This window comes from Ruditapes philippinarum, unplaced genomic scaffold (genome assembly GCF_026571515.1).
Source record: "Ruditapes philippinarum isolate M1 unplaced genomic scaffold, ASM2657151v2 ctg11937_1_1_1_1, whole genome shotgun sequence".
NCBI classification, from domain to species: Eukaryota; Metazoa; Mollusca; class Bivalvia; order Venerida; family Veneridae; genus Ruditapes; species Ruditapes philippinarum.
In genome coordinates, this window is record NW_026866189.1 from 1315 (window position 1) to 29259 (window position 27945).

Sequence of the window (27945 nt, forward strand, 5' to 3'; positions counted from 1 at the left end):
AATTGTGAAAAATAACTGAAAAATTGAAAAGCATTGCAATGCTTTTCACTCATGCTAAGAATAGCGCAAAAGTAAAATAATCACTTTATTTCAGGCTATATTTCTTCATGATCTTTTTCAAACTGTTATGTTTTAAATGCCTCAGCTGATCTATGTAAGAAATTTATATTTTACATTTTAGGGTTTTAAACCTCAGTGGAGTTCCATTAATGTGATATGAATTTGTATACATAAAGAAAACTCAGTATTAAGTAAATAGGATAGTTTCACTATTCTCTGAACAGTTAAGCTAAAATCTCTAACCATATTATAGTGACCCTACCTTGTGCAGTAGTAACGTACTCCTAAATGTTTCTTTTTATGTACTCTGAAAGAGTTCATACTGCTGAATATCTGGCCACACACCTTACATACAATAACTGGCTTCTGCTTGTCAGCACCTTTCTTCTGATCACTAGATTCATTTCCTGCAATATAGAGAGAGGACATAATTCATTACCTATTTCACACAATTTCAAATGAAACCAACACCTACTATTTGTTATCAATGATTAAGGCTGAATGTCTCCAAATGAGTCAAAATATTTCATGAAAATCATATCAGAGACAAATGTATTAAGATTTTAAGAAGAGTCAAAAGATTCAAGTAATAAGTTACATGTTATATGTGATTTATGTCTGGTCTGCTAACATAATTGAGGCAACTTTTTAGCTTAACTAGCTGAAGTAAAATACAGGCTGTTTGGCTGAGATTTATTTAATACTTTCAACTCAACTGGCAACTAACAATGATATCAATAAGAATAGCTTTCACAGCGAAACATATAGAGGATATTTGTTTGTTTGTGTGTAAGATGAAATTTTATTTCATCGAGTGGGCTTTAAAAACAGTATTCTCACGAGTGGCGAAGCCACGAGTGAGAATACTGTTTTTAAAGTTCACGAGATGAAATAAAATTACATCTTACACAACAAACAGACAAATTTTCTTTTTATTTTATGCTTAAAAACAAGTTAAAACGAAATTTCCACAATTTTAACGTTAATATTAAAACTGTTTCCCCCATTGAGAGCCCCATTTATTCGGAATTTCTCATTAAAAAAAAGAAGAGCTGAAAAATAAGTCCGCCAATCAACATTAAATGACGGTGATATTTATTAATTTTATTAAAAAAATATGAATGATCGCTTGTTTTGATAATAAAAACAAACAATTCTTGTAGGAGAAAAAGTCCAACCATCCATCCATATTTCTGTTACTTAGTGCGAATTTATATTAGACCTGGCTTTGTAAATTGTAAGCGGCAGCCATTTTTTAAAGTTGTGTATTTCATGGGAGGAAAATAATTGTGTAAGATTCAGAGGGATATAATTTGGATTTGTTAGTCATACACATTTTTAAAAGAAAGAAAACTTATTTGAGGATTGTAACAGACAAAAAATAAGTGTTGACAGATGTGAAAACATTCAGAGAAGGAGCTAGGAAAATGGAAAACTTGGAAACCTGCTCAAGAACGCTGGGTTGATTTAACTTATTCTTCGAGTTATGGCTGTCAATGCTTTCAATTTTTCATAAAGCATACGGCAGTTATTGCTCGTAGGATACTTTAATATGCCCAAATGTCATCAAGAGCAGGAAAGAATGTATTTTTGAGACTGTCAAAATGAAACAAAAAAACGAAATTTGGTGATTGGAATTTCATGAATTTGAATGAATAGAAGTAAGTTTTCTTCTTTTTATTACTTTTGACATTTAAGTTATTAATCAATTTCAGTTTTGCTTATTCTTTAAACAGCCTGACATTGTCAGAATTGTCAGCAAAAATAAAATTGAGGTACCACATGGGGAAAATCTTAAAAAAGTAGTTTCGTCATTGAAAAGAGTGAAATTATATTTTGATAATTTTCACTGTGAAATTACCAAATATAATTTTCACGGATAAATCAGTAATCCACTGAAAAGCATAAAATAAATATTAATCCTAGAATTAGCATGTACTGTAACATATAAGAAAACACCGAGTCCACCAGAATAAGGATTGAACTCAAGCATACTGTGTTGAAAGGTAGACAAAATAACTATTATGTCAATGGTCTTTAGATTCATTCAATTCTAGCTATATGTAAGATTTATTTACATTTTTTATTATTTTTTCATGTAAATTAGAGTAGCCCACAGATAAACATACCTGTATTTTTATGTTTGTTGCAATGCCTGATTCCACAAACTTCACAATCATATTTCTTGGTATCTGTATGAATTTTTCCATGATTCTGTAAAATAAATAACATGGTTTATCCTTTAACCTTCTAAACTTCCATGTTTCATGCCTCTTTCCTGAAGCTGGAATAGTCCATTTAAGTTACAATGGGTTTTATTATCATAATCAAATTAAACAAGTGCTGTTGGTAGGACAGCATGCTTGACTGTTCTAAGCGCTTCATAGTAAAACAAGAGCCTGGATAATGTAGAATTGTCTATGTTCAAAAAAGGGCAATAAATCTGTCAAATCCATGTAAGAGTTAAAGGCCTATAACAGTGACCTCCTATTAAGCTCCCATATATAAGTGTGTGACGTTTCAACCCATTCCCTTCATTAGTTTTTAAGATAACAACTTGCACGCAAAAACTTAACCAAAGTGTAACACTGACATCGACGCCTGGGTGAGTACAATAGCTCTCCTTATTCTTTGTATAGTCAAGCTGAAAGAAATAAACTACCAACAGTACAAAGCCTGGCAAGACTGCATGAAAGTGCCCTGTACTTGTGACAGCACTGGTAATCATTTTTGGTTAGTGTAGAGGAGAAAGATGAATCATAAAAGATTAGATTGACAACACTGATCTCCTGCAGGTGCTAAGGCAAGTTTTTAACTTTTTATGCATCTGTAAACATCGCGAGTACAAGAAAATTAAACTAGAGAAAGCCAACCTGAACATGCATACACAAAATAATAATTATATTTTCAATCATTTGAACATGCATTAATACACAAAATAATAATTATATTTTCAATCATTTTGTACATTTTCATAGCAGAATAATTACTTATTTTCTAATCTCCTCATTTAATTATTCCAGACTCCACATTGTTTTACTTTGTGAACACCAGGACTTTAACATGGGTCTAGCTTCAAACACATACCTTCAACTGAGACTTGGTATCAAATTCTTTCCCGGAGATATTACACGCTTCATTCACTGTCTCTGTTACAAATGTTGGTCTATCTTCATCAATTTGTTTTTGCCTCTGCTTCTTACCTTAAAAATAAAATCAAGGTTTACAGATAAGATAAGTCAAACTATAATATAATTTATTTTGTTAAAAATGTGTTCGTCTTGATTATCAGCAATATAAAAAATTAGTGTCATGTATTGCCCAGCAAGTGTACGAATATTACACTAGCTTCCTGTACAGACATATTTAGCTTGATGGTTACTATTAATGGCAGTAGCGAGGGTCCGAGTTTCTGCTGAAGAGATACCCCAAGAGCTAGATATTTCCATCTGTGATAACAGCCAGTGTTTGATTCTTTTCTTGCATATTAATCATATTCAGGAAGATTATAAAAAAGTAATATTTTCATGGATCACTTCTTCTTTTAGTAGCTAGCAAAACCTGTCTTACGCCCCAACATGATGTCATTCCGTCATTCCTGTGCGTCTTGTTATGAATGAATTGCAGTGATAGGATTACGTTATTATCACTAATATATTAAATTCTTATACTTATTCATGTAAGTGTTGAATGCCTGTTTGTTTAACATAAATCAATACTTCTGGAATAACGAAGCAGTGTTTTTAGAAACAGATTTAAACATGAGTGAGCGATGTTGGTAACCAATGGCAACAATAAATAAACATACAAATATTTGTAGGGCCTACAAACCTTGACTGCAGTGTCTCCTAGAATGTTTTTTATATGAACCTTCTCCTGTTAAGATCACACCACAAACTTCGCATTTGTATTTTTTCCGTTCTTCATGGATTTCTCTGTGTCTCTGAATAACAATGCTTCCAATGTTCAAATCTTTCAATCATTAAATTTAGTGCATATCAAGATCATTATATTCTAATTAAATAACCTCAAAAGTAATTGAAAATAAACATGTATGAGAAATGCTGAAAGAAATACCTCCAGGTCAGCTACAAAAATTCGACAAAACAAATAAAGAAATACCTTAGTTACCTTAAACTTATACTTGGTTTTGAATCCCTTCCCGCAGACGTCACATTCAAAGTCATCTCTTGGTTTTCTAAAAGCTTCACCTTTATCACCATTCTTCTCCTCCTTAATCATTTCCTCCATGGCAGATGCTAAAAAATGCAGACAATTTTACAAAAGTATTATTTACATTACGAACCATTAAATTTTCTGATAATATTTATTTAATAATCTTGACTTTCATGTGAATATTTTGTTCATTAGAGTTACTTCGATATTAAGAATATTTTGGATCTTCCCAGGTAATCAATAAATTTGTGGGGTGCAAACAAACATAGAGTTGCACATATTAATTGCAAATATATATTGGAAAAAAAATAAGCATAGCATAATTACTCTATTGCAAACAGTAGTGCAACATGAAGCTAAAATGTTAAAAAAATTTGGATTTAACTCAATACAGTACTGGAGCAGTACCTCAAGACGCTTGCAGAAATCATGATTAACCCATTGTTTCATATACACGCCTTTTAACGCCTTTTTCACCCCCCCCCCTTTTTGTTGTCTCAAATGGTGAAAAAATGCCTTATTTAGGCCCCCAACACTTGTTTTTGTTTGAGAAATGTTGTTAAAAAAAGTGACCACTTTTTCGGCGCGGCCCCCCAACCAAAAGATACATCAGGGGGTTGCCAGAAGGGGGATGTGCCCCCTTCTGTTTGGGGGGTTTGAAGGGGGGCAGAGTCCCCCTCATCGCCAAGAAAATTTTGGACTTGTGAGAGGCTATAAATGACCTCAGATTGATCATAAGGTAACGTGTAACCAACGCTGAAAAGCATTTGACTCTATCTCAATCCATTGAGAAGTTGCAGCACTTTGAAATCAATTATGATGGAAAAAATCAACGCAAAATAGTGATTTTTGGCAATTTTGAGATGTCCCCTCGTTGCCATGGTAACAGAAAATTTAAGCCTGAGCATGTTGTTGCAAGGGCAATGGTCCAGTCAACATTTGTGCCAAGTTTGATTAGTGTTGAAGCAGTTTTTATAGTATTATAGCAATTTGAACTTGTAACGGGAGACTTTTCAATGAAAACAGCCATTTTTCACAAAATGCTGATGAAGTAATGGGTTAATGAAAAAAATAAAAAAATCTACAAAACAACAATTTTTCTTCAAATTTATATGACAGGCCATGTTTAAACATGAAAAAACGCGATTTAGGGTAATTTCAAGTATTTTCATAATTTTCTGTTAACCCATTGCTTCATATACACGCCTTTTAACGCCTTTTTCACCCCCCCCCCTTTTTGTTGTCTCAAATGGTGAAAAAATGCCTTATTTAGGCCCCCAACACTTGTTTTTGTTTGAGAAATGTTGTTAAAAAAAGTGACCACTTTTTCGGCGCGGCCCCCCAACCAAAAGATACATCAGGGGGTTGCCAGAAGGGGGATGTGCCCCCTTCAGTTTGGGGGGTTTGAAGGGGGGCAGAGTCCCCCTCATCGCCAAGAAAATTTTGGACTTGTGAGAGGCTATAAATGACCTCAGATTGATCATAAGGTAACGTGTAACCAACGCTGAAAAGCATTTGACTCTATCTCAATCCATTGAGAAGTTGCAGCACTTTGAAATCAATTATGATGGAAAAAATCAACGCAAAATAGTGATTTTTGGCAATTTTGAGATGTCCCCTCGTTGCCATGGTAACAGAAAATTTAAGCCTGAGCATGTTGTTTGCAAGGGCAATGGTCCAGTCAACATTTGTGCCAAGTTTGATTAGTGTTGAAGCAGTTTTTATAGTATTATAGCAATTTGAACTTGTAACGGGAGACTTTTCAATGAAAACAGCCATTTTTTCACAAAATGCTGATGAAGTAATGGGTTAATGAAAAAAATAAAAAAATCTACAAAACAACAATTTTTTCTTCAAATTTATATGACAGGCCATGTTTAAACATGAAAAAACGCGATTTAGGGTAATTTCAAGTATTTTCATAATTTTCTGTTAACCCATTGCTTCATATACACGCCTTTTAACGCCTTTTCACCCCCCCCCCCTTTTTGTTGTCTCAAATGGTGAAAAATGCCTTATTTAGGCCCCCAACACTTGTTTTTGTTTGAGAAATGTTGTTAAAAAAAGTGACCACTTTTTCGGCGCGGCCCCCCAACCAAAAGATACATCAGGGGGTTGCCAGAAGGGGGATGTGCCCCCTTCTGTTTGGGGGGTTTGAAGGGGGGCGGAGTCCCCCTCATCGCCAAGAAAATTTTGGACTTGTGAGAGGCTATAAATGACCTCAGATTGATCATAAGGTAACGTGTAACCAACGCTGAAAAGCATTTGACTCTATCTCAATCCATTGAGAAGTTGCAGCACTTTGAAATCAATTATGATGGAAAAAATCAACGCAAAATAGTGATTTTTGGCAATTTTGAGATGTCCCCTCGTTGCCATGGTAACAGAAAATTTAAGCCTGAGCATGTTGTTGCATGGGCAATGGTCCAGTCAACATTTGTGCCAAGTTTGATTAGTGTTGAAGCAGTTTTTATAGTATTATAGCAATTTGAACTTGTAACGGGAGACTTTTCAATGAAAACAGCCATTTTTCACAAAATGCTCATGAAGTAATGGGTTAATGAAAAAAATAAAAAAATCTACAAAACAACAATTTTTCTTCAAATTTATATGACAGGCCATGTTTAAACATGAAAAAACGCGATTTAGGGTAATTTCAAGTATTTTCATCATTTTCTGTTAACCCATTACTTCATATACACGCCTTTTAACGCCTTTTTCACCCCCCCCCCCCCTTTTTGTTGTCTCAAATGGTGAAAAAATGCCTTATTTAGGCCCCCAACACTTGTTTTTGTTTGAGAAATGTTGTTAAAAAAAGTGACCTCTTTTTCGGCGCGGCCCCCCAACCAAAAGATACATCAGGGGGTTGCCAGAAGGGGGATGTGCCCCCTTCTGTTTGGGGGGTTTGAAGGGGGGCAGAGTCCCCCTCATCGCCAAGAAAATTTTGGACTTGTGAGAGGCTATAAATGACCTCAGATTGATCATAAGGTAACGTGTAACCAACGCTGAAAAGCATTTGACTCTATCTCAATCCATTGAAGAAGTTGCAGCACTTTGAAATCAATTATGATGGAAAAAATCAACGCAAAATAGTGATTTTTGGCAATTTTGAGATGTCCCCTCGTTGCCATGGTAACAGAAAATTTAAGCCTGAGCATGTTGTTGCAAGGGCAATGGTCCAGTCAACATTTGTGCCAAGTTTGATTAGTGTTGAAGCAGTTTTTATAGTATTATAGCAATTTGAACTTGTAACGGGAGACTTTTCAATGAAAACAGCCATTTTTCACAAAATGCTCATGAAGTAATGGGTTAATAAATGGAAAAATATCATTTTTTTCGCCGATTCTTACATTTTTCATTCATTATTATACATAAATCGGTCTGAAATGATGAATAAGCCCTTTTAAAGTTCATTCCATTGGTTGAAAAGGCAAGATATTAGCATTAAATCATTTAAGCGCCCTGTCCGGTATATACCGTAATACGGTATTAAGTGTGGTGCTCCAATCCTCTTTTAAGTCTCACTCAAAATTTTGTATGTACTTGGGGGATGATGTTACAACTGATTTTTGACAGGTGCAGAGCTAACACGAATCCAGTCTGGAACATAGTTCATATTATGTCCCAGGTACAGAATAAGGCAGGTATGTCACTTACTTAGTAACTATGTAAGCATTATCAGTATACATGTAGGCTACTTTGGCTTTTATAAACCTTGAATCCTGGTGTCAATTGGCCGTAGGGGAATTCTTAGTTATGCATCGAGTCAGAGATTTTGTGCTACTTTGTTTGTACGAAATACCTCTCCTCTCCAGGAAGGTACACTTTTTTTAAGTTCTTAGAACCTTATAAACATTTTTCATAATTGTATTACAGAAAGAAATTTAAGATTATCATTCTCATCTTGAAAATAAATAGCTAAAGATACTTCAGCGAACAGGTTTTATAGTATTGCTAGACCTGTTCGCTGAAGCCAACCCCGTATCGAAAGTCAACCAGAACCGTGACATTTTTATGTCATGCTGTAATTCAATAAATTTGCGTGATCTGGACAAAAACTATTTCAATACAGGTAGTTAGATATATTTGGGACCCTTCAGTCTATATTTTTGAACACAGAATGTTAGATTGATGAAATATTGCCTCAAAGTTTATCAGCGGGTTCACATTTCATAAAATTCGCCGCCATTGCTGCCCTAATTATCACGTGATCAGCGAGAATTTAGGTTCGGATACCTTTGCATGACATTTGTTGACACGTGACCCAAATGCTATTTATAATTGAAAACATGGCTTTGCAATTATGAATAACAGTGTATTTATTCAATAACAGACATTGTACCAAAAACATGTTGAATTTATATTGTTTTGAGTGATGATTCATGAATTATTTGTCCGTTTTTATATAATATCATACTCTTACTAAAAATAGTGTATGGTCCGTTACTAAAAATAGATGCTAGAATTTCCAAAACATGAAGTACCGCGAGATCTCATTTGAAAGCAGACTCCATATTGGTAAACATCCTCTACACATTTCTCTAAAAAATAGTTGGGTACACAATGTCATTGAAGTTTAATTAAAAACAAAACATGAATTGGTTCAAAATTGATTTGTTTATCAAATGGTATTTTTATTTGACCCAAATTTGATTAATAAGGGTTATTTTAGTAGGTTTTTATGTACCGCGCACGAACTCTCAAATTCTGGTAGCCTTTGCTAATAGGGTTGACCCATAACTTTACTGTCGCAACGTCAAAAAAAAAGCGACATATAAAGTTATGGAAGCCAGAACTAGAAAATAAACAGACCTACAAGATGTTCAAATGTTTAATTTAGCTATCAATGTTCAACGTTATTTAAAATCAAATATTCGAGACTAAAAAATTCAAAAGAAGATACATACTCAGTACCTCTTTATCATAAATATTTGCAGCTATTCTCGTCTTGTCTATGCTTTTACTACGTTTCCAATCTAATAGATAGAGCTGATCAAATATTTAACAAGCAAGCTAGTTCTATTTTTCATACTTTCCTTATTTTTGATTTGATTTAAGAACTTCCTTTTACAAAGCAATACCAATGTTTCTAACCTCGTGATACATAATAATAAGTAACTGCTAAGATAATATTATAAAGTCGATAAAAACAGTAATTTCAAATCAACCGGAAATATACGAAAACATGGCGAAGTTGATAAAAGGGGAGTAACTATGCTTGGATTTGTTTATTATCAGTTTCCCCGTTTTTCATTTTAATAATCGACACATAATTATATAATCTACATAAATACGGTGTTCTTTATTAATATATGACTTTTTTAAAAAAAAAATAAGTTTTATACTTTTTTCGTACTAGATCTACATGATGCCAAAAAAAAAAAAAAAAAAAAAAAAATGCAATTTAATAGTCAATTAATAGTCCAAGGGGAATAACTGCTACATGTAATTCAACGAAAATAATATAGCAGTTTCTTCCCTTTATGCTTTCCAATAACGGCCTCACCAAATTTGTCATTAAAATTATTATGTTCATCATTACATATTCTTGTTTAGTTAGGATTATCTGCACTGATGAATAATAACTCTAGATAATGCACATAAATTCCATTAGGTCAAATATAGCATAGTGAAATATTCAAATTTGGTGGGACAGACTATAGTTTGAGCCACACTATTTTCTTTTCATTGAATGGAATAAATATATACAATGTACAGTCAGACATGTTCATAAAAACCTGAGAAGGAAAAAGGATGGAATTTTTCGGCTATATGCAAATTATCAGAGACATAGATGTCTCTGAAATTATGAGTGAATTTACTTTGAATTTCCTTATCACACTATTTCAATCCAATTTCTAATGTTTTGTTGCGGGGTTAAAAGCCACACTAACACTAATTCATTTGGTGACTTTCCAACTTTACTTGTGGATGAAGACCCAAGCTGCCTCTCTATGACACTCAAGACTTGGAAGCAATCGTTAAGAGGGATGACAGTATGAACCATTTTGTGGCAACAATTGGTTCTACCTATGCCACCAGTAGAGAACAAGCTCAACCTGAATGGCTGTACCCTATGATGTTGGTCTGTACTGTTCTCTATTCAGTTCATATTTTATAATTTCAAATTAAAAGATCAACAGGTCCATTTAAAGTTTTTTACTTGGCAAGGATTAGGGTTGTCAAGGTAGCTCACTTTATAGTTTTGCTGCATGGATTTCCGAGGTTCTGGTGCAAGTATTTGGCTGCATGTTTTTCTCATCCCATGGCATATAACTCATGGTTCATTATTCCAAATCATACGCATCTTCACAAAAAGGGTCATACATAAAAAGGAAACAATTTGTCAGCATTTTTTTTTAGCAAGTTTATTAAGTAATTTATATAAAAAAAAGCTCTAAAAGAATAGTTTATACATTAACATATCACATAGCATTTTTAACTGTCAGTAACATAGTTGTACCAAAAATATGAAATATTTAAATTGAATATTGAACTAAATATCAAATGTTTAAATTAAAATGTGAACTTAACGCTAGAACTTGTTGTTCAATCCATTTGCCCATTGTTAAAATTGTTGTTATGTGAAAATAATGTTCCAAAAATTGTATTCAAAGAGCAATAAAATATTATTAAGCTAAACTAACTTTATGCTAAAAATATTTATGTACATTGTGTATATTGCATATGGAACTTAACATTAAATATTGGTATACACATATATTGAACCTGAAATTAAATGTTAACATTTAAACTTAATATTGAACTAAACATTGAAAATCTATATTGAATATAGGGCTTAATACCTAAAACATACATATACCAGTATATTAAATTTGATAATATTATAAAATTAAATAACTTATAATAAGGAATATGGAAAAAATATGTTTTATTGATCATTAGAACAGTATTCAATATAGATATTATTTATTCAAAATAAATACACATTGTAATTAAATTTTATTGAATAATATTGTGTTCAATACATGTACATGTATTTGTCTTAATTCAGTTGAAATATTAAGCCTTATATTCATTATAAATATTAAGTTCAATATTCATATTAAGTATTACTCAATAACATATCTATAACAAACATTGAAATTATAATATCAAATATGTTTATTTTTATTAAATATTGAACTAAAAGTAATGAAAAATAACTATGAACAGATGAAATTTATCACAGAGCTAAGAGGTTAATTCAGTTTACATACGATGAAATATTGGGTAATATTGTATTATATTTACATATATACAAAGGTCAACAAGTGATAAGATTGTATTGGTTTGATTACAACTGATATATGACATAAAATACCCGTTTACCATTTCAACAATATTGATTCAATGTGAAAATATTCATATTCATGACTGATAAAATTATAGCCAAGATTCTTATATGCTGTCGAGTCCAATACTGAGTTCTATTGGACTCATACATAGCACCTCGTCCAATACAAGTTTGACAGCTATGTTCTTGTCCAGTAGAATTCAGTTTTGTATCTTTATTTCGAATCACTAAATTTGTGACATTTTGACAAAACTTTGTTACTAATAGTACAATAAGGATTTAATATGATTTTTTTGGACTTAAAAAATTAAAATATGGTTAGATATAGTACAATAGTGATTTGATATGCAATAGAATAGTGCTATGATATGGAATTTTTGTACGAGGCTAATTTGTTAAGATTGCATCCAATAATGATTTACATTTAATTAATCAGATCACAAAGGCTGTTCAAAGTTCATTTGTTACACTTTATAAAGCTAAATATTTTTGTAACAATCTTACATCAGCTACCAGTACAGATTAAAATATTTGGCAGGAGGGTCAATTAAACAAGGCTCTGCCCATTTACCACTAAACAGTGCTTTGAGAGCCAGATATTCTAGTGTGTAACAGCAGCAAGTGTTTGATATTTTTTTGCATATTGTCATCTTAGTGCATTAACTGGTTATCTCCTATCAAATTTAGAAGGACTTGACCCGTAAAGAGGTGACAATATAAGGTTTAATTTCAGTTTGAATAGAAATAATCAAAACTGATCTTTTTGTTTAGCACAATTTCTTATTCTACATTATAGCATATGATGTTGAATCCTGATCTACATAGGATCTCTGACCCTAAGATAGAGACTGGCTGAAAACCAGGAAAGAGATTGGGTGGGACTAAAAGAAATTAGGCGAAATGGGGGCAGGACACATTTCTATTGTTAAGACCTTATCAATCTCTGTGGAGTTATTTTAAGTAATTCATCTTTCTCATGTCCTTCAGGTATAGGAATGTCAAACACTATAGGTTCATGGTCTGGTTTGTAACGTAAAGTACATGTTGATGCATTGATGTATGTTGTGTGGCCATCAGTAGTTACACCATAACCTGGAAAATATAACACAACATTTAATATATATAGTGAATGAAATGAAAATGTTAATTCATAACATGCAAAGAAAGGGACAAAGTATATCTTATTCACATGTGACACTGGTCTCACTGTCATCATAAAATTGACAAGTGTATTAAAGATTGGTCCCTTTTGATATTAATAGGTTTAACCATGAAGCTGAAATGCTAAAGGTATTTTATATACCAAGATTATAAGGGGAAAACCCACATTTGTGGAGTACAGGATAACATGCTGATCTTATACGGGGAAAACCCACATATGTGGAGTTCAGGATAACTTGCTGAGTTTATACGGGGAAAACCCACGTATGTGGCATTCAGGATAACGTCCTAAGTTTATACGAGGAAAACCCACATATGTGGGGTTCAGGATAACATGCTGATCTTATACGGGGAAAACCCACATATGTGGAGTTCAGGATAACATGCTGAGTTTATACGGTGAAAACCCACATATGTGGAGTTCATGATAACATGCTGAGTTTATACGGGGAAAACCCACATATGTGGAGTTATGGATAACATCATGAGTTAATATGGGGAAAAGTGGGGTAGGGTAGTCAGATTAACACTGAGAAAATGTACACAAATTTTTTATTTGACTTGCCTTCATGAATATGTCCAAATATATGGTATTTTGGCTTCACTCTTTTCTGTATTGTGCTCAAAAGTTCCACACAGCCTGCCCTATTTCCATCAAAACACATGTCACCATGACCTATCATGTAGACAGGTAAAGAACAAAATCAAATATTTACCAGAAAAAAAAAAATTAGTTAAATTCAAACAATAGCAATGAATTGGCTGCTTTTGGCTTTGTTATATTTTTTAGTTAAATTCAAACAATAGCAATGAATTGGCTGCTTTTGGCTTTGATACATATACATTTTAAATGACAGTGGGTATCACCAATCGTTTCTTGCGTCATCTCCTGCAGTTCATGCATTAATTCTCGTATGAAACAGCTTGCAAAATATTAAGTCCTGTCTGGAAAAGCTTACAAAGTATCAAACCACATATGAAACAGCTTACAAAGTAACAAGTTTTGTCTGAAACTGCTAGCAAAGTATCAAGTCATGTTTGAAACAGCTTACAAAGTATTAAGTCATGTCTAAAAGAGCTTACAAAATATTATATCTTAAACAGATATCATACTTGCATTGAATTTTCAAACTGAAAAGATCAGGTCTAAAACATTGTTTTACATTTTCTTTACAATTCTGTAAGTCTATTTCAATTAAAACTGAAAAATTGAATTGCACTTTTTATTTTCAGGTTCTGCCATCAATATGGTAAATTTCTTACAATATATGTTTGCGATATTTGAATAATCAATGAAAACAATAATTTCAGTCTTTTCTCTCTCTAAAGTTTGTTTGTTTTGTTATATTTGGTTTTAGGGCGCACAAACACAACTGTAAAGTTTGTTTTCCGTATAGAAGTTGTTTGTTGCTACCTATAGGTGGCCCATGGGTCACAAGTATATCTGTGTTCTCTGGTATAAGATTCCATTTCTTTAAACACTCCATCCCTCTGTCAAGGTTGAATCCCCAGTCACAGAATCTTGGTTGCCTACACAATAGATCCATAGCAAATACATGAATAGTGAAATTAGTCAATGCTATCTTTTCTTTTGTTTGGATTTTCACTCACACTGACACAGTAGAGGCCATATGGTGACCTTCCAGCTTGACTAATGGAGGAAGATCTCAGGTGCCCCTTTGTGCATTAATCTTATTACTATAAAATCAATATTATTTGTGGGGCACTAATTTTTGTGTTTTTTTTGTGGTTAAGTCAATGTGCAAATTAAACATCCATTGTCTGCTGTACCATTATTTTTATTACATTTCTTGCATTTTAATGATTTTCACAACAAAAAGAAATCCCTGAATTTGAGAACCAAGAACCTACAAATGTCCTTTTTGACAAAACCACTAAATTTCATGCCCACAAACTTAAGAGAATTTAACAGTACTCTTTCAAAAGTTCAGCTTTACACAGCTGAAACTTTTTAAACTAGAACTATCGCTGAATGCAATTCATACCCCCACCAATGTCCTTGACAGAAGACGACTTGGAAAGGTGGTTAAGGGAATAACTTTAGTGGCACAAATACATATACATAAAAAGAAATTATCTCTGGTGAAAAAAAGACAAATTGTAAAGGTAATAGTATAAATATATAAATGTATTGTCAAATCTTGTTCGAAACAGTTAAGAAAGTTAAGAAAATAGCATAATTATGTAAAAATGTAATTAAGAGTGGAAAAACTTTGCATCCTGAGCTTACTTGTGACCCTTCATATATTATATAGTTTCAAGTAAATATCTGTTCTAGTTTCAGAAACATTTTAGTATCAATGGTTATATCATAACATTTTCTAAACCTAAAAGGGGCATTACTTGTGTCATAATTCAATGGAATTGTAGAATTTTCGTCATCTGAGCTTGCTTGTAACCATTCATAAAAATTTTAAGTTTCAAGTAAATATCTGTTCTGGTTTAAGAAATAATAGTAAATAAATTGAAAGACATAAAAATGGACTTAACTTTGTCAAAATACAATACAAAGTTATCCTCCCCCCACACTTTTTCTAGTTATGAAACTTGACCTGCATATCTTACTTGCGACACTTAATATATGAGAAGTTTCAAATGATTATCTGTTCTAGTTTTAGAAATATTCAAGTACATGTTAAAATTTCAGAAGTCAAATTTTGACATTCAAGTGTGGCCTTGAGTTAAGCTGGCACAAGGGTAAGATGGATTCTGCACATTGCCTAGTTGGGGTGAACATTTGAGACAAGTTTGAAGAAAATTCTTCCATTAGTATAGAATTTATAGAGCGGACACAACATATTGTCTAGTATTGATTGTATGTAAATTTAAAGACTTAAAAGGGGGCTTAACTTTGTCAAAATGCAATACAATGTTATGAAACTTGACCTGCATATCTTTCTTGTGACACCTCATATATCTTTTAAGTTTCAAGCAAATACCTAAGTTAGTTTCAGAAATATTCAAGTACATGTTAAAATTTAAAAATATTTTAAGTCAAGAAACTTGACCTGCATAGCTTAATTGTGACACTTTATATATATTTTTTAAGTTTCAAGCAGATACCTTTTCTAGTTTCAGAACTATTCAAATACATTCTACATTTTCTAAGTAAATTTTTGACCTTTAAGTGTGACCTTGACCTTGAGCCGGCAAAAGGGTAACACAGGTTCTGCACATTCCCTTGTTGAGGTGAACATTTGAGCCAAGTTTCAAGAAAATCCTTCAATTGGTGTAGGACTTACAGAGCAGACACGACATACTGTCTAATATTTGATTGTTTGATATTTGACCTTCAATTGTGACCTTGACCTTGAGCTGACACATGGGCAACATGGGTTCTGCACATCCCCAAGTTTGAAGAAAATCCTTCCATTGGTATAGGATTTATAGAGTGGACACGATAATGAAGATGGACCGACTGACTGTTGCGACAAAGCAAATCTATTATAGACCCCCCCCCCCCCCCCCTACATTTTGTGGTGGGGGTATAATAAAGACTAGCATTAGAAATAAATATAAACCTACCATGGCGAACCATATATATGAACACCACACACATCTATCCCTGCATCTTCAAGATATACACAATTTGTCATCAGTTCTTTCACATTCTGTACACCATATTTTACCAACAACTGCTCAAAACCTGCATCATAAAATTCATATAATTGCAGCAAGTTTGTTACGTCAATTTTCATTGGATACTCAGGATTTTTTACATAATCTTAAAAATAATGCACCTTTGTAACATTGCTTTTCATTGGATAATTGAGAGGTTGATATAGTGTTATAATTATACACAACTGCTCTCAATTCATGAAGAAATCTCACTTTTTTTTCTCAAAAAAGAAAATTTGCTGTATTACAAATTTGTTATAAATATTCCTGACATGTTATATGACCATATATAAACAGTTGTTTGCAATATAATCCCTGCCTGGTGACATGGGTTATATTTCCAAACAACCGTTTTATATAGGACCATAAACCTGTCAAATAATCTTTACTAACTTAATAATATACTATACACAGCTGCTGTAATTTATGATTGAAGTAATCTTCACTTCATATGAAATATTATGCTTTGCTACAAAATTATTAAAAATATTTATTTGACAGGTTTATCTGGTCATGTATAAATCATCACCTTAGTGCAATAATGGGGTAAACTCCTTAATAATTCAATGGGTGTTATCCCGTTATTGCACTTAGCTTAAGTTAGGTGACAAAATGTCTGTTTGCAATGTAAACCCTTTGCTTGTGGATCTGATTATATAAGGTCACAACCATTTACTTTTGGACATATAACCTGTCAAAAAAAATCTGTATAAATAATGTGATTCTAAAACAGCAAAATATTAATCAGTATTTCTTCTAATGATCATGTTTCCCCTCTGTTATGCATATGTCATTATGACTATGCATAAGAAGAGGGGAAACAGTGCTGAAACAGGAAATATGGTATGGGCTATATTTGGTGTTAAAAAAGGTCACATTCACCAGGGTCAAAACCAGTTCACCTACTGCAGCTAAGAGTTGCATAGACTCCTGTAATTCAATCCCAGGGGTCAATGTGTTGCAATTATTATTGCCTCAAACAATAAAGCAACCCCTCAGCCACTTATGGCAAATAATTTTAAAATTCAAGTATTAAAATAAACCGTCATATTATAAATACAGATGTGAAGACACAGATCTGGTTGCAACCCACCTTTTTCAGAAACACCCAAACATTTTTTTTGAGATTTTTCCCTTCCATTCTTTACCATATCATCAATCAAAGGTTAGATCATGGTTCCCAGCTATAACTATCTTCACTGGATGCTTCATTGTACCTGCAAAATACATTGTATTGTTCTTTTCTTGTTTAAATGCCCATCTTGAATGCTTTTGGTTGTACGGTATCTTGGCATTCAACCCATCTAACCTTAAATTTTTCACCAAGGACTGCTAACTAATTCCACTTAATTTCTCAATTAGCTGATGACTGTACTCTTAAACTTTTTAAATTTTTATTTCTGAAGAATTCAACTTCAATTGTCCTTACTTGTTAGAATAAATAGTGGATAATATAACCATTGAGATACACTGTACATTATATAAACCTCATATTTATCTTAAACATAGTGCTTATCATACCTAGAAAATCATTAAAGGTTTTGACTTCATTGGCAAGTCCAACATTTGTGAAATCTCCTGCGTGTATCAGAATGTCACCATCTGGGACAATTTCAGGGTGTATCTCTATCTTTGAATGTGTGTCTGATATACAAACCACCCTCAATTTATCTTCAGTGATGGGTGTGTCAGGCTTTAATGGCACTACCTGAAAAAATGTCAAGCTGAAAGTATAGTGAATTATATAAATTACAGTATACCCACCAATCCCCATTCAAACCTTAAGTAAGAAAGTATTTCATTAATTTTTTAGTTTTATGGCAGGAGTTTGAAATTCTACCAACCAGTAAGTTGATTAAGCCCTAGTAATTCTTTGTCAACAGTTTGGCCAATTTCACAGACATTCTATTCCTATACATGGATTGACAGTTTCCGAACTAGCAGATGACAGACTATTCTTATCAGTAGAATTGTAAGTAAAGATAACCAGTTGCGTATCTCATTGTATAAATCAGTGGCGGATTCAGGCCCGGGCTTCAGGGCTGCAGCCCCCCCAGCTTGGCCCAAAGATTAAAGTCTACCAGCTGGGCTGGAAAATATTTTTGTCAGTTTCAAACTTTATTGGCTGTAGTGTACTCCCTTATCAAAACATTAATTGCTGTCATCCAGTTGTTAATCTCCTGCCTTGGGGGCTTGGCAGAGATCTTTATCTATCAACATGCTTGAATAACTTCAATGTTTAAACTGCATAATTGATTGGTTTAATTACTTTCCAAAGGTCTGATGAAATTTTGATAGTTACAGATAGTGCAAATAGATGTGTTACATTGTACACCATATTTTACTATCTTTGTTTTTAATTTTTTTCTTTGCGAAAAAGCCCTAACTGATTAAGAAATTGAAAATTATTATTTGTAAATTAAAAAAGGTGACCATTTTTATAAAGATTTATTATTAAATATTATTATTATTATTAATTATTATTATTATTATATTATTATTATTAATTATTTTACTAAATGAGTCGCATTTTTAAATAATAACTAGTTTTTTCTAAGATTTTTATTCTGATGAACTGATTTGTCATTTGCTTTTAATAACTTATTTTATTGCAGTTATATTTTTTTAATAAAATTAAATTGTAATGACCTCTTAGTATCTGTTGGAAAAAAATCTTATTGAAATATATATGTGTTTTGAAATTATTTTTTGTATATTAATTGAAAGGCAAGTAACTTTAATATCACTTTACTTTGGAAAATCGCTATTATTCAGATGAGTACATTGATCAAGTGTTCAAAAAATTATTTTAATCAAAAAGTCGCGCAAATATTGATTAGTTGCTTTATTTTGTAAATGCTTAATACTAAACACCAGGGAATTCTATTTGAAATTACCCTGCAAACACTTACCTGTAAAACCATCCAAAATTATCATAAACAGTACTAAAAAATCAAGGAAATAACACTATTTTCAACCCATATTTCAAAAATTTTCTCAGTCTATGGGGGGGGACACCCCTCCCAGGCCACCCCCCCCCCAATTACATATATATTTTTTAATTTCATATCATCTAAATATTTACGGAAATATTAGTTAAAAACACATATTGAAGCGCGAAAGTACATTGCCACTCATAAGATGATAAAACACATTAATTTTACAATGTTTGTCACTTGAACAAGATATTAGCCCTATCTGAAAAAACATGCCACACATTACATGTCTGCATTATTTTTGTCAAAATCTTCCACCCATATGTCAGCCCCCCCAGGAACCCATGTTCTGTATCCGCCCCTGTAAATCATATGTAAAGTGGTCTGACTTGTGGTAGGTTTAACCGTAAATTCAAATACCTTTAGTGTCAAACGATGTGTTGAAATATACACTGAGAAAAAGCTAAGTTCAAAACCTTTTCATTGACTTAATAAATTTAAAATCCGACATTATATCGCCCCAAACTAGCGGCTTAAAACGGCTAAATTTGCATTGTTTTACAACAAGAGATATCAATTTTACTAAAAGATAAAGGAAAGAACTTGTATTTTTTCACTTGATATACCTCAGTTATTTTGGTTGTTCAAATAGAGACTGTCAATGGGTGTATTGTCAAACCAGATATAAATTTTGTCACCGTGCTGGAACCATGTGCAAAAAAGCTTAAGCCAGACGAGCTTTTTAACCAAAGATATTATAAAAATTTATTTGCCAATAAATTATCACTTTTTACTTTTATCTCTTTTTAGAAATCTTTTTCCATATTTTCCTATGAGGAAAATCTGGGAAAATTTAAACAAAATCAAAAATTTTTCCCCTTGTTCACAGATTTTTTTCAGCGCATTTGCCAAGCCTTTTTTGGGTTTGTAGTGTTTTTGTGAACAGAAATACTTCCATCGGTTGCCATCCCTGAAAAATCTTTCAAAAACAAGTTGAAGGGATTAAAGAAACGTTTAAACATCTAAAATTTTATTAGACATCAGACTGATCATTTGTAAAAATAGAAACTGTTTGCTTTCCCACAAATGGGGAACTGAAATAAAGGGAAGTAACTACTATCTGGTTAACTTGGTTAACCACGTTAACCACCACTAAAACTTTTACCCTCTCCACGTTCCTGATTCTGTCCAATCTCCTACGCAGTAATCTCCCCTTATCAGTATTGGACTCGAAATCGGAACATGCATATTCATGAGCTGATGACTTTTCAGGATCCCTTCTTCCCAATTTCTGCCAAGGGAGGTAATCACTGTGAGGAGTTTGGATTCTATCATGTAATATTTTACATCAGTCACACAGACGCTTGTGGCCAACGTGATAAGCCCCTGTAAAACACTCTATCAAAACTATTACGAATGTGACATCTATTACAACGATAAAAATGGTTTTCAAACAATTTTTACATATATGAAAAAAATACCGTATACCATCAAGTCTCAATAAATTAACTTGATGGTATACGGTATTTTTTTCATATATGTAAAAATTGTTTGAAAACCATTTTTATCTTTGTAATAGATGTCCCATTCGTGTTTAAATATTAAAATAGTTTTGATAGAGTGTTTACAGGGGCTTATCGCGTTGGGGGCAGGATCGACCCACAAGCGTCTGTGATCATTCATGTTAGCAAAATATGACCATACCAAATCTTTTCAGAGACTGTTTTTTCTATATATAATATAAAGTTCAATGAGCTTTCAAATCTATTAAAAATGAATAAATAAAAAAATCGGTAACTGTTGGTGCTCCTATTAAAAAAATCTGCATGCATTACCAGATCAGCAAATTAATAATGGTCAGACTACTGTATTATTTTCCCCATAAACTTACACAATAAGATATCATCCATAAACCTACCTTAAAATTCATGCTAAAGATGTGATTTTGACAGGAGTATGACATGCCTGACACATAAAAATGATCTTGTTCTACAGGGTTGACCGACTAAATCCTTCGCAAAATTTCCAAAAAGATGATAACCCCGCTTCTCACTGAAATTTCCTGCTGATATAGGCTAATTATATATATATTTTTAAATGCAACATTCCAAGTGAAAAATGGAAACTTATGAAACAGGTCATTTTACTTAATAATAGTAATAACAAGAAGAAGAAATAATAATAATAATAATAATAATAATAATAATAATAATAATAATAAATAATAATAATAAATAATAATAATAATATAAATAAAATAATAATAAAAGAGAGAGAAAAACGAAAAAAACAATGTACTTTCAGTTTCCAAAAAAAATAATATCGCAATCAGCTGATGTCCCATTGAATCTGTAAACGCTTTTTCCCGCACTTTTTGCACTTAGAATCACTGACCCGTGTTTTAGTACAGTAACCAAACTTAATAGCAACTGACAGACAGCTGTAATTAACAGTATAAAAGTTCTACCCGACTTTAACATCAAACGAACACTGAAAACAAGTTAAAATGATTGTGTTACTATAAGAACATATGCATGTATATATGCTGGTATATGTATGTGTATGAATTGTTACTTCCGGGGACAAAATATGTAGGCGGCTCTCGATTTATAATCAAATAAAGATATCAGTTCATAAAACTCACAGATATTAAAACTACCCGTATTTGTATAAATAGATTAATTTCTTTATACTACAATGTACCAGTTATATCAATATTGGCGTTTCTCTCCCCTCCTTTCTCCGTCCTTGTGAGTTGTGGCTTCTCTCGTATTTTGTTTGGTTCCTTCCGAGTGCTTGGTGGACAGACCGATTAGAACAGCAAATACGTGCATGCTGTGCTGTGACAAACGTAATAATAAAGTCAAATTTCAGTACAGATAAGACTATATGGCGCAGCCATGGTGTCGACATTAGCGGCCAGGTTCTCCAATGTTGTAACTACAGTTCTATAAAAAAATATATATATATTATCGAATAATATTTTAGGATAATCAAATGTGTAGATTTATTGTTATATAATAAAACATTCGCTTTACATTTATTCATATAATGCTCTACAGCTTCTTGGTCAGTTAGATCAGTGTCGATGAAACAGACGTTTTGCTGCCCTGTTAAACGCAAATGGTACTGTCTCCGCCGTGGACATCATATTTCTTACATACGAGGAGTCGGATGAATGGACAAAGGCCATGTTCAGACAATGGTCCCTGCAAGGCGTGCATTTACCAACGGACATTGTTCCGGCTTTGGCTTCGGACATATGTGAGGCCCCGTACGTCATATCACTGATTTCTTAGGTAGTCCGTTTGTACTCCTAAACGTTTACAGAAGACCTTGCATTAATTTTTATTATGACATACTTAAACAAATGATTTAAAATGTAAGCAACAGTTAACAATTCGTTTTATGATTCATGTTGGCTTTACAATGCTCAAACATTATTTGGATTTGGCAAATAAAACAGAAATGTAGCAAAAGGACGGCAAACATTTATTTATAAATTTGGAATTATACTGCAAATTCTTTCCTTTAAAAGTTAAGTATTTTTTCAATTTTTCCTCCATGCAATTTTTTGCCCAGGAAAAACAACTTTAAAATATTGTTAGATTAAAAGTATACCGATTTTTATACAGTATTTCTACTTTATATGAAATTGTATTTTTTCCGTTTTTTTAGACATACCTATGTTTTGAATTTTCAAGGGAAACATTAGCAAAAAAACCCCCAAATAATCATCACTCAGAGAAAAAAGGAATTTTCTATGGTCTTATTAGTCCCCCACCGGGTTTTAACCGGGGGGGACTTTAGGTTACCCCGTCCCTCTTTGTCCGTCTGTCTGTCAAACCGTCCGTCCACAAAAAATGGTCCCCGATAAAATTACCCCCCGTCCTCTGTCTGTCTGTCCCTCTTCTGTCAGTCCGTCAGTCCCAAAAAATGGGTCCCTAACCAAAAATTTGAAAATATTTTTATGAAAATTTATATTGGGGTAGATGCAAATATGGGGGAAAATTTTGCACGTTTTTTTTATTTTTTCCTATGTTGAAAAAATTTTTTTGTATGGCAACAAATGTCTGAAAATTTGGCAAATTTAACACTAAACTGGGGTCCCGGGGAAACTAAAAAATATAAATAATTTTTTTTGAAACTTGAAATATGGGTAGTGGCAGTCTGGGATTATGGGACATTTTTTCTTTTTTCCCCATGTTTTAAAAATTCTGGTTGTATGGCAACCCAAAAAGCCTGAAATTTTAAGATTTCTGATTTAAAAAATTTTTTAGTTTTTTTTCTAAAAGTTTTTAAAATTTCTTAAAGGGGGTTTAAAATTCCCAAATTTAAAAAAAAGTTTCTGGTTTATCAAAAACATATATGTTTACAAGGTTTTTCAACTCTTTGCACAAAAATTATTTCCCCTTTTAAATTAGAATTTTTATGAAAAAAAATGTTTCTTTTTTTAAAAAAACTTTTTTATTTCCTAATTTTACTTTACTTCAAAAATTAATAATTTTGTTTCTTTTTATCACCCCAAATTTTTTGAGAAAGGTTAAAAAATACTCCCAGAAGATATTTCCAAATTATTTTCCCCCTTGAAAATTTTGATTTTTTTCGAGAAAAATTTGGGGTTTTTTCCTCCAATTTTTTTTTCCTTATAGGATTTACTTTAAAAATCCCCCATAGTAATAAAAATGACAAGGTTGTATAAAACATAAAATTTTATTAAACCCCGGGGAAAACTTAAAAAAACATTACTGTGATATAGAAAACTTGAACTAAAGATTTTAAATTCCCTTTTTCATCCCCCGTTTTATGGTAAAATTGGAAAGGGCCCAACCCCTAAAATGTTTGGGGGTTTAATCGGTATGGGATTAAAGGGTTGGAAAAATTTCAATACTATTTAATTAAATTTCTTGTTTATTCTTAAAAAATGTGCAAACACCAAAAAAGCCCCAACTCGCGGCTTTAAGACTAGCAGTTGTGGTTTTTTTAATTTTTTATAAAAAATTTTTGGGGCCCGAAAATAAAGGTTTTTCCAAATGTAAAACAAATGACCTTAATTTTTGAAAAATTTAAAAAAGAAGCGCCCTCTTAGGATTTCCCCCAACTAAAATTTTCTTGTAAAAAATTTGTTTTTGGGTTTTTTCCCGTAAATTCCCAACTCAGTAAAGCTTAAAAAAAATTTCTCTGTTGACAGAAATCAGCATCTTCACAATAAACCCCGGATTGGTTTTAAAAATTTTTTCTTTCGTCACCCGTATCGGAATTAAAAATCAAAATCATTCTTTTGCGGTTTTTTTTTTCCCCCCAAAACAATATAAAAAATTTTGTTGAAAATTTTAAATAAAGGGGTTTCTGTCCTTTTGTTGGAAAAAAGCTGTCAATTGCACAAATTTTTGTTTTTTTTTCCCCCATTTTTCGGAAAAGGACCCTAATCGTCCGGTGTTTCCCATTGAATAAAATGCCCGAAAAAACCCAAAAAGCTGTTAAAGCATTTAATTTTGTGGAGAAAATTTTGGTGTTTACTTACATGAAAATTTTATTTTCTTGTTCTTGTTTTTTTGTTGTTAAAAATTTCTATAAAACCAAAAATCTGGGTTTTTCTTAAAAAGAAAAAACAATCCCCCATCATGGCTTTAACCAACTTTTCATTGAATATAAAATTTTTATACTGGGATTTTTTTATTTCAAAAAAAACAATTTAAAAAAGTTTTTAAATTTTTAAGTGTTAAAAAAATTAAAATTTAAGCAAAAACGCCTAATGAAAATTCCCTACTAAATTTTCATAAAAAAAAATTGAAAATGTTAAATTTTAAAAAAGAGACAAAAGAAATAAACCTTTTGATATCTAAAAAGTCCCCTGATTTAAAAAAGTAAAAAATAAAGGGGGAATCTGCTTAAAAGACCTGCCCAAATTTTCACCCTTAAATGGAAAAAATTTTAAATATAATTTTCCACCCAAAGGGCAAATATCAAATAAGTCCCTTAAATTGCGTTTTAAAGAAGAAATATAGTTATAAATACTGAAAATTCGTCCCTTAATCGACATAAAATGTAAAAAATTAAATTTCAAAAAAAATTTTTAATCTTTATATTTTTCCCAAAAGGCGTGCCCCTTTTAAAACCTCCGTTTAAAATTTTTTAAAATAAAAATTGGGGAAAAAAAAAAGCATAAAAAGTTTTAAAATTTGCCTTTATTTTTTTTACTTAATATTAAAATAAGTATTTCCTTTAGTTCATATTTTAATGATCACCCAAAACCCTGACTTCCCGAAATGATCGAAAACCAAAAGTGACAAAAATACAATAGCAAACAAATAAAAATCTTTCCTGGGCCCGGTTTTAAAATTGATCTGGCTTATTTTAAATTTTTTAATTTTTAAAAAACGGGTACATGCGCAAGGGGGTTTCCCCCTTGGGGTTTGGGTATTTAAAATTGAAAAATACCCAAAATAAGGTATTAAACCCCATGGCTTTTCATAATGATCAATGATTAGATTTTTTCCCTTAAACATTGAAAAAACCCTTTATTTCTTTTAATTTTTGAGAGTCAAAAGTTTGTTCTTTTGGAAAAAAGTGAAAAAAACGTGATCCGGGGTTTTTTGTGCTTCATCCGTGACAAGTTTAAATGTAAAAATAAAATTTCCCTTTTTGGTATATATAATTTTATTTATTAATAAAAGGACATATTAAAACTTAGATGACAATTTAAAAATCTTTTAAAACAAAATTTAGTATTTTCTCTTTAAAAGGGGGAAAAAGCGACACCCCATTTTTCCCTTAATTTTTTAAAAAATATTTAATCAAAAGCCCCGGAAAAATTATTATTTTAAAAACGATTCGCAAAAAATGACATTTTACAATACGGGAAATAAACCCCCTGAACAAAAGGGAATAGGAAAAAAAATGTTAAATAATGGAAAAAGGGGTTTTCCGAGCTGGAGTTTATTTTAAATTAAATTTTAAAATTTTACAGGGAAATTTCATATTTCCCCTTTTGATAAGTTTCAACAGGGAAGTTTGTATATTTTAATTTTTTTCTTTTTTAAAAAAATGGGGTATTTGGGGATAAATTTTTATCGGCTTTAATTTGAATGAAATAATAAACTTAGTGAAAGATTTAGCAATACTTTTTTTCATTTAAAAGAAAAAAAAATTCCAGTTAAATTATATCACTGAAATTTTTAGGAAAGTATGTTTTAAAAGAAAAAAAAAACATTACAACACCCATAAAAAAGCCCCTTTTTCCCCTTATTTTTAAAAGTATACCCAATAAACTAAGGCCATAAAAAAACTATTGAAAACAAATAACTTCCCAAAAAGCAGAAAGCGTTTTGATATTTTTAAACATGACATTAACATATTTGTTTTACTTTGATTTTATATTTTGGGTTTTTTTAACATGAAAACATACAGCATAACAACCCTTAGTTTAGATAAAAACAGAGTAAATTTAAAAAGGAAATTTAATTTTTATTTTTAAAACTTTTAAAAAGTTATATTTTCCGGATTTTACAAGATTATAGAAACTGCGTTTAAAGTTATATACATGTATTTTTCTTGTTTCAAAAGGGTACCTTCTTTAAAAACACATTTTGCCCAAAAAATCCTATTTTATTTTTGGGTTTTTAGAAAAAGTCAAAAATTTTTTTCACAACGTTTTTAATAATGGTTTTTGGAAAATGTAAATGTTTCCCCATCTGAAAAAATTTTCCCCTGAACGGGTACGTGAATAAAAAATTTTTTTAAAAAAGGGCAATGTTAACAAAATATTTTGTTTACTTCCATAAAAATACTTTTTAAATTAATTATCCAATTTTCCAACAGAAGGGAAAGAAAGTTTAAAAATCCCGACCCCATTTGAAACCAAAAAGATTTTTTTTTAAAAGATTTAAACTGCACAATGTGTTAACCAAAAAAATAAAAATTTCGTTTAGCAAAAAATGTATTATGTTTTATTAGAAAGACGGGAAAGAAAAACGTATAAAACCCTGTAATTTCTTCTCAAACAAATTTCCCCTGTTAAAAAATTTAATAAAAGTTTTAGGGAATAAAATTTTTTAAAGAAAAAGGTTTTTTTTTTTATAAGAATATTATTAAACACCTATTTAATAAACCCCTGTTGTAAAGACTGTTGTTAAAAAAAAAGGGTTTTTTTAAGTTTGCCTTGTTTCTTTTTCGAAAGAGCCCAATCTTACGGAATTTTACTCTCTACAAAATTTTACTAATTTATGTTTTTTTTAAACATAAAAATTATGGGTTTTTTTTTATTGTCCAAAATATATCATTTTACCCCCCCAATAAAAGTTGACATTTTTTTTTTTCCTTTTTGATAAATTTTAAATTTGAATTTGTTTTGTTAAAATTTTCGGGAAAAATTTTTTGGCTATGGTGCTGAAACGTTTTTTTTTCCCTTTTTTTTTAAAACGCAGTTTAAAATGATTTTATTTTAATGGGGGGTTAAAGTACCCCTTTTTTTTTTCATTAGCTACCAAAATGGCCCAATTTTTAGTTTACATTCCCCGTTTCTACAATTGAAACTAAATATCTTTTTAAAACATTATTTTTAAAAATTAATATAAAACCTGTTGTTTCCCTTTTTAAAAGAAAAAAAATTCCCCGGGGCTTAAAAGTGTCTTTCACCCTGTTCCTTACATAAAAACAATATATTCCCAAATTTAG

General features: G+C 31.6%; 2 protein-coding genes across 2 annotated transcripts; both read right to left on the reverse strand.

Moving 5' to 3' along the window:
- Positions 1–322: 322 nt before the first annotated feature.
- On the reverse strand, positions 323–4336 carry LOC132731636 (zinc finger protein 700-like; the record flags this gene model as incomplete). The annotated part of the gene is made up of 5 exons (XM_060717851.1): positions 4192–4336; positions 3892–4003; positions 3148–3263; positions 2190–2274; positions 323–467 (listed from the first exon to the last, which is right to left on the reverse strand). Coding segments are annotated over exons 1-5 (578 nt in total), but the record flags the coding sequence as incomplete, so codon positions are not given.
- Positions 4337–10591: 6255 nt separating this feature from the next.
- On the reverse strand, positions 10592–16413 carry LOC132731637 (metallophosphoesterase MPPED2-like). Its single transcript, XM_060717852.1, has 4 exons — positions 16241–16413; positions 14109–14224; positions 13260–13370; positions 10592–12625 (listed from the first exon to the last, which is right to left on the reverse strand). Exons 1-4 carry the CDS (start codon positions 16411–16413, stop codon positions 12459–12461), a joined length of 567 nt encoding a protein of 188 aa, XP_060573835.1. The 3' UTR covers positions 10592–12458.
- Positions 16414–27945: the final 11532 nt, after the last annotated feature.

Coding starts and splice junctions, on each gene's coding strand:
- LOC132731637 (XM_060717852.1), bottom strand. CDS start 16,413: ATGAAAATTGACGTAACAAACTTGCTGCAATTATATGAATTTTATGAT. Junction 13,371..14,108: donor GACCCATGGGCCACCTATAG/GTAGCAACAAAC, acceptor TCTACATGATAG/GTCATGGTGACATGTGTTTT. Junction 12,626..13,259: donor ATTTGGACATATTCATGAAG/GCAAGTCAAATA, acceptor TATATTTTCCAG/GTTATGGTGTAACTACTGAT.